The 7135-nt window shown below is 67.7% G+C and overlaps 2 protein-coding genes across 2 annotated transcripts; one reads left to right on the forward strand and one right to left on the reverse strand.

Annotated features, from left to right (window-relative positions):
* Window positions 1–532: 532 nt before the first annotated feature.
* On the reverse strand, window positions 533–3776 carry MNEG_12223 (Oxysterol-binding protein 9; the record flags this gene model as incomplete). Its single annotated transcript, XM_014039304.1, has 7 exons — window positions 533–1330; window positions 1563–1666; window positions 1876–2074; window positions 2307–2485; window positions 3028–3167; window positions 3389–3468; window positions 3690–3776. 7 exons carry the CDS (start codon window positions 3774–3776, stop codon window positions 533–535), a joined length of 1587 nt encoding a protein of 528 aa, XP_013894758.1.
* Window positions 3777–5829: 2053 nt separating this feature from the next.
* On the forward strand, window positions 5830–6984 carry MNEG_12224 (hypothetical protein; the record flags this gene model as incomplete). The annotated part of the gene is made up of 3 exons (XM_014039305.1): window positions 5830–5918; window positions 6431–6586; window positions 6918–6984. 3 exons carry the CDS (start codon window positions 5830–5832, stop codon window positions 6982–6984), a joined length of 312 nt encoding a protein of 103 aa, XP_013894759.1.
* Window positions 6985–7135: the final 151 nt, after the last annotated feature.

Here is a 7135-nt window from a genome sequence, read left to right on the forward strand (position 1 = left end):
GGGAGAGAGGGGGGGAGGGGAGGGGTTTCGGGGGGGTAGGGGCAGCCGCACGTCTGCTACGGCTCTCAACGCGGTGCGGCGACCGAAAGGCCTGCGCCGCGAGGGTGCCAGGGGAGCGGCGCCCAAGCCTGGCTTATGGGGGGTAAAGAGACGACAGCCTCGGCGTCACGCCGATGTTTGGGGCTTTGTGTTTGATGGCGTCAATCTAGAATCTCAACGGGTTCTTGCAACAAGCAGAGGGCGTCTCTGCGAAACGCCGACCGCAGATGCCTGACGCAGGGGCAAAAAACGCGGGGACCGCCGAGGGCGGGGGATCCACCATCGGGCTCGTAATGTGCGCCCGCCACGCCGCTCTCCGCTCCATTGAGCGCGCCGCGCTGTCATGTACAATCTTGCGGGCGGGCGCGGCCCGCAGGACCCTTGCAAACGCGCAACCCCGCGCCGGCATGCGCCCTGCGGGGCCGCCCGACGGCCCCGGGCCGCGCCCGCGCCCGGGCCGCGCCGCCCGCCGCGACGCACGCGCGGCGGCGCATCAGTGGTGCTCGTACACGCCCGCAGCTTCCCGCAGCTTCCTGTCCGCGCGCTGCTCGACCTCCATCTCCTCCTTGACCCTCTGCGCCGCCTCAAAGTCGCCGGTCTTGAGCGTCCGCAGGTCCCGGCGCGACGACGCGTCCGACGGCAGCACCCGGCCGGCTGACGGCGGCAGCCACGGCTTGGGCTTCGACTCGGCGAGCGTCCAGTAGCGCTTGCTGTCGACGTTGAGGTGCGACAGCCAGCTGCCCTCGATCCGCGCGACGGCGACGCCGGGCACGCGCACCCCGTGGTTGCGGTGGTATGTCGCCCCCTCGCTGCCGTCGGCGCCCGCGAGGTCGCCCGCCGCCGCGCCCGCGCGCGACCCGTCGGCGCTCACGCCCACGTCGCTGCTCGTCACGCTGCTGCGGCGCGCCTTGCGCTTCTCGCCGGCGGCGCTCTCGCGGCGCGGGGGCGCGGGCGAGGACGGCGCCGCGCCGGGGCCGCCGGCGCCGGAGGTCCGGCGGTCGGCGGCGTCGGGGGCCGCCGTGTCTGTCAGCACCGCGTCCAAAATGGCCGCGTCCTCGTCGTCCCCCTCCCCGCCCTCGCTGCCGCCGCTGGGCAGGGACCCGACGTCGCTGTCCAAAGCCATGTCACTCAGCGGCTGCGCCTCCGTCGCCGAGCGCTGCAGCGCGCCGTGCGCGCCGCCGCCGACGCCGCCGCGGGGCGCGGCGGTGCCGTTGGTGGCGACGCCGCCGGGCAGGCGGTAGATCTCTCCGCACACCGCGTCGGCGCGCGACAGCACCCGGTGGCGCGCGCCCTGCGCATCAGAAGAATTTCATAGGGGGGAGGGGGCGGCCTTTGACGTGCAGAGCGTCGAACAAAGGGCGATGCGGCAGCCGGCAGCTACCACTCGCCGACCGCGAGCAGCCCGCGCCCGCGCATGGCGCCGCCGCGAGCGGCCCGCGGCCGCAGTCGCGCCGCCCGAGGCGCCGGCGGGCCGCGCGGGCCGCCCCAGCGGCGGCAAGGTGGTTCGGCGGCGGCGCGCGCACCTTGACGGGCCCAAACGCCACCACTGCCTCAAGATGGTTGGCCGCATCCACGATGCGCAGCACGCCCAGCACCTCCGCGCGCGGCCGCGCCGCGTACACCACCCCTGCGCACAGGCCGCGGAGGGCGCGGCGGCGGGGTCGGGCGCCGCGAGCGGGAGGAGGCCCTTAGCTGCGCCAACGCCTCCGAATGCACCGCCCTTCTCCAGCGTTGACCGCTGTCAGCGAAGAAACGCAACTTCGCCACAACATCCCCCCCCCTGCAACGTCATGCGAGTTTGGCTCTCGCACATGCTATGAATGCAGCGCGGCCCACCTTTAATGGCATAGTGTGGCATGAAGAACTCTATCGACGTCCCATCAGGCATCTCGAATTTCCGCCGCCCCTTGGCCAGGGTCTTGATCCCGTAGAACTTGACCACCGGCGCCACGGCGGGCTGGCTCCAGCCCGAGCAGCGCCAGCTGCCGCCGGGGCCCACCAGCTCGTACGCGCTGACCGGCGGGTGGTGGCTCAGCTGGGGGAAGGACAAGGCCGCGCAGCACGCGCGCACGGGGGTGGGTGCGTCGAAGCGGGCGCGTCGCGTCGGGTGGCCCTGCTGTGTACACACACACACACACACACACACACGCACACGTGGCATGCGCAAAGTTATGTGCACATACACGCTGCACACACACACACACACACGTATGCAAGCTTGACTCCTCCACCCACCAACCCGCATGGCCAGCCGCCTCCCCGCCCACCTGCTCCATGTACAGGTCGATGCCCCCCTCCAGCGACGCCTGCCAGGTCTCCCCGAGGATGGGGTTGAAGGGCTTCTTCCACGTCTCAAAGCCGCGGTGCATGCCGGCCACCGTCCACGTCACCAGCAGCTTCATCCGGTCGAGGGGGTCGCTGGCCGCAGCTGCCGCGTTGATCAGGTCTGAGTGTGTTGTTGTGAGTGTGTGAGTGTGTGTGAGAGGGTGTGTTTGTGTGCGCGCGTGTGCGTGTGTGTGTGCGTGTGTGTGTGTGTGGTGGTGCATGTGTGTGCATGTGCGTGTGTGTGTGTATGTGTGTGTGTGTGTGCGCGTGTGTGCACGCATACGCGTGTGAGAGGGGGTGGGCGGGTGCATGCTGTGGTGCTGACGTCAGCATGTCTGATGGCCCGCAGGCGTGCTGCTTCAAGCCCTTACAGGCGTGAGACGGCGTGGGCGCCGCCTGGGCCGCATGCTGACAGCTGCCACACACGTGCTCTCGTGCCTACGCACAGCTGGCTCCTTCGCCGTCCTGCCTGCGCCCAAACACCTGTGTCAATCTCACACAATGCAGTCCCGCACGCCAAACATGCACAGACTCCGAGCGAACACAACGCGCATTCAAACGCACATTCTCTCCCCCTCCTCCTCCTCCTCCTTCCTCCCCCTCTCTCGCAGAAACACACGCATGTATGCGTGCACGATCAGGCGCGCCGATGCGCACGCCCACCTGGGTAGACCCACGGGTCTGCCAGCTTTTCCAGGTAGCTGCGCGGCTCAAACATCAGCACAGGGAACGATGAGTTCACGAGGTTGAGGTTGCCGCCCAGTATCTGCCGCCCCATGGACTTTACCCATGCCATGATGGCCCTGCGGGCCGCGGCGCGGCGCGGGGCGCGGGGCGCGGGGCGCGTCGGCGCGCGCGGGGCAGGCAAGGCCGGATCCCGCAGTCAGGGCGGCTCGGCGGCGCCGCGTGGCACCGAGCCGAGTGGGCGGCGGGGCGTGCCGCGCCCGCACGCCCGGCGGCCCCGGCGCATGCGTCCCCCCGCGCAGACCCCGGCCCGAGCCGCCCGCTGGCTCCCCAGGCGCACTTGCGCATCTCCGCCAGCAGCTTGTCGTCGTTGCACGACATCCCGCCAATCTCATGGTCCGCGTCCTTGTGCAAAGGCGCCTGCGAAAAGTGCAAGACAGGGGACAGCGGCCGCATGCGTGCCGGGCGAGGGGCAGGGTTGCGGCGTGGCACAAGCATGGCGGCATCGTGCAACGCGGCGGGGCTGTCGGGGCGGGCGGCGCTCAGCGCCTGGCACGAGCATCTGGCGAAACATAGACATAAAACCATGGGCATTACCATGGTTGCGTAGCGTTCGCGGGTGGGGCTGCCCCCCGGCTCACCCTCCACAGGGGGTCCTCGTCGCGCTCGTGATGCTCCTCATGCTTGTTCAGCAGGCCCCACCGCACCGCCAAAGCGCGGAGCGTCATCTTCACAGAATATTCTTGTGCAGGGACGCGCGGCACCCAACCCACTCGCGGCCTCTGCAGTTGAGGTGATCGGGGCGGATGATGTGCTTGAGGCCGCGCGCCCGCCTAACTCGCCTATATAACACGGCCAGTATTCACAAGAACAAACATACAATCAACGGGCCCATGGACATTGGCTGCGTGTGGAAACGCGACGGTCGGGGCAAGTGTGGAGGTGCACCTGGGCTGCAGCTGAGCTCAGGGACCGAAACTGCGCCACCTGCCGAATCAGGTGCATGACGGCCGTTTAGCCTGCTAGTGCCTGCCTGTCTTTGTGCAAAGCACTGCAGTCAACTGCCAGGCACAAGCCTGCTCTGCTCCGCTCCTGCTCCAGCACACCGCGGGCTGGCGAGGGCGGCTCCTGCTTGCGGCGGGTGACGTGTGGGGTCCTCCAACCGGCATGAAGGACCACCAGCACAGGCTGCCGGTGGGGGCATAAACACATCAATTGCATGAATTCCTGCAGCTGCAGGCTTTGCCCCACTTGTTGTCGGCAGGCTGACCAAAACATCTTTGACTGGTCAACCAAGGCGTGAGGCCTGCGGCGTTGCAATCGCTCAAGAGTGCATGGGTCCCGCAGCCAGATTGCGCGCTGGATTTTGCACCCTGGCATCCGACAGGCGCCCGGGCTTGGCAGGCTGTCCTCCAAACGTTGTGGCATCGCCAATGCAACACTCGGCCCTTGTAGTACTGAGGATTTGGGGCGGGGTCAGAGGGATCAGATATGTGCCAGCTTTGAAGTACGACATGCAGCATGAGGATGGGTTTTCTTGAACCATGGCTTGTCAACTGGCCCGCCTTGGAATGGTTCTTCCTTCGACTTACCCTGCCTCACATCCAACCACTGCTGAGAGATGGCGCATCCCCACCCCATGTGCGCTTGCTGGCTGCAGCAGCGAAGCCGACCTGGGTGACAAGATTTTTAGCTTCCTCTCTGCGTTGCCGCACGCATGCCACTGTTGTGCATGTGACCAGCGGGCCGCGCTGCTTGGTCCCAGGGGCGGCGCTGATGCGCTGGCGTCACAGTCTGGGCTGCTTGCAATGTTGGGCGCCGGCACTCGCTGGCGGTGACCCTATCGAAACCTCCGCCCCGCGTCTGCGTTTGCTGGGCAAGGCGTGCATGCACAACAGCATGCTGCCTTCAGAGTGTTTGATACCTACGAGCAAACACATTTGTGCCGTTGGTATGCAGCTGGGGGATTGCCTTCGACACCTGCCATGCCTAGCCACGCTGTACACGCAAGTCGGCCACCGGATATGTGATGGACCATCGCCCATCGGCCACACATGTTGAACGTGACAGGCACTGTCTTGTCATGGACTCTTGCTTTTGACCTTGCAACGGCCCCCACACAGCATGCGTGCCGCCAGACCTAGGCGCTGCGCTTCCCAATCGCCGGCGCATGCTCGCGGGCGCCCCACTCGCAGGGCCGCTTGGGGGGCACTGTCCTAACTTTGTAATGGCGCCTTCGATTGCGCAGCCGATCTGCGAGCGTGTCGCCACTAGGTGTGGGACACCCGCAGTGATCATCATTGCGGGTGTCAAGTTGGGCGACGGCCACACCCCGAGTCGGCAGTGACTGATTCTGCTGCTACGTGATGGTGCCGTTCCCCCTCTGATCGTATCCAACGCACGACACGTCTCAATTTCGCTGTCCACCCACTCACGCCCTTCGTAGGGCGATGACCACGGATGGACCCCACTGATTTTCTGTGCTAGCAGTCACCCAAGACGTGTACTCGCTCCTCATCCAAAGTTTGTGTTCAATAGACAAAAACTCAGGGGAACGCGCCAGGGCCATGAGTGTGCCGTCGCCGGGCATCTGATTGCGAGAGGCTCATCGGCAGCAGCATGCCGCGAGCAGCATGCCCATTCTCTTGGAAATGGGCCGTATGCTTCCTGACAGTAGCGCTGATCCCGCGCGGCACGGGGGCGAGGAAGACGGCATACGTGTCCCAGTCGGGCGCGTGCACGCCGCAGGCGCCGCCTTCTGGGGTCGCGGCGTGCATGACGATGCGGGACGCGCTGCAGGATCAGTCGGTCACGCGCATTGTCCTGGTGGAGGACGTGACCCTCACCGCAGAGGAGTTTGCGCACAACAGGTGCGCGCTCGGTGTGCGCGCCCGCGCGCGAGTGGTCGGGCGGCAGGACCCTCGGCGGGCGGCTGGCGCGGCTCGGGCCGCATGCGCGCCGCCGGCGGCCGAGCGAGATCCCAGCTGCCGTCCCTGACCGCTGCATGGGCGGCGCGGCTGCACAGGCAGCGGCGTAGCGCGTCGCGTGCGTGCCCGCCCCGCGTACTCCCCCCCTGGGCCCCCCGAGCCCTTGAAGGGCACCCGAAGAGTGACTCATCTTGACAACCTTTTTCACACACGTCTGCAACACCTGCGCTGTAGGCATACGGCAAACAAACCTCACCTTCAACGCATGCGCACGCACAACATGCGCACACACTTGCAACTAGACCAGCACTCGCTTCACCACCCCGTCACACACATACAATCAGCATCTGCATGCAGCACCGACTGCCGTGCACGCGCACGTCCATGCGGGACCTCTCACGCATGCGCACATCCCCACCCCCTCCTCGACGCACCCGCGCCGCTCCGACCCGCAGCGTGGCCAAGTCATACGCCGTTTACCTCAGCCGCAACGTCAACGTCACCGCCCTCGCCCCGGACGTGTCCCTGAACTTTGACTTCCTGGGTGACGCGGCGGTCATCGAGGCCAACAGGACCGTGGTCATGTTCAACATGACAATCTCGAACTCGAGGTGAGGGCGCGAGCGCGCAGGTTGCGATTGGGTCGGCGGCGGGCCGGCTGGCGGCGGCGGAGCGGGCGGCCAGCAGAGCCTCGTGGGTGCGCGCGGCGGCCGTGGCTCCGCAGGAGCCCGGGGTGCGGCGCGAGAGGCGCGCAGTTGCTCGCGAGGCTGCGGCGCGGCGGCCGGACGGCCGCAGGGGCGCGGGCGCCTCGCGGGTGCCGTCAGGCAGGGTGGCGGGCGCCTGCAGGCGCGGGCGGTGGCGGTGGCTGTCAGACGCCAGGCGGATGGGCGCGACTGGCGCCTGTTGCTCGCGTTGACGCGCATCCCTTGGCACTCCTTGCAGGAGGGGCGCCGGCCTCGGGGTCGACTTCTTCGTCGGCGCCGGTGAGGCAGCCACGAGCGCGCTCTAGCGGCCGACGTCGCCCGCGCGATCGCGGCCCCGCTGACTGCACACGCCTGTTGTGATGCGCGCCGCCGCCCCGCGCCACCAGCGCCAGCAACCGCGCCCATGCTCGCCCCCTCTCCAACATCCCTCCCGCCCCCCAAAAACACGTTCCCCCC

This window comes from Monoraphidium neglectum, assembly GCF_000611645.1.
Source record: "Monoraphidium neglectum strain SAG 48.87 unplaced genomic scaffold scaffold03130, whole genome shotgun sequence".
Classification (NCBI taxonomy): domain Eukaryota; kingdom Viridiplantae; phylum Chlorophyta; class Chlorophyceae; order Sphaeropleales; family Selenastraceae; genus Monoraphidium; species Monoraphidium neglectum.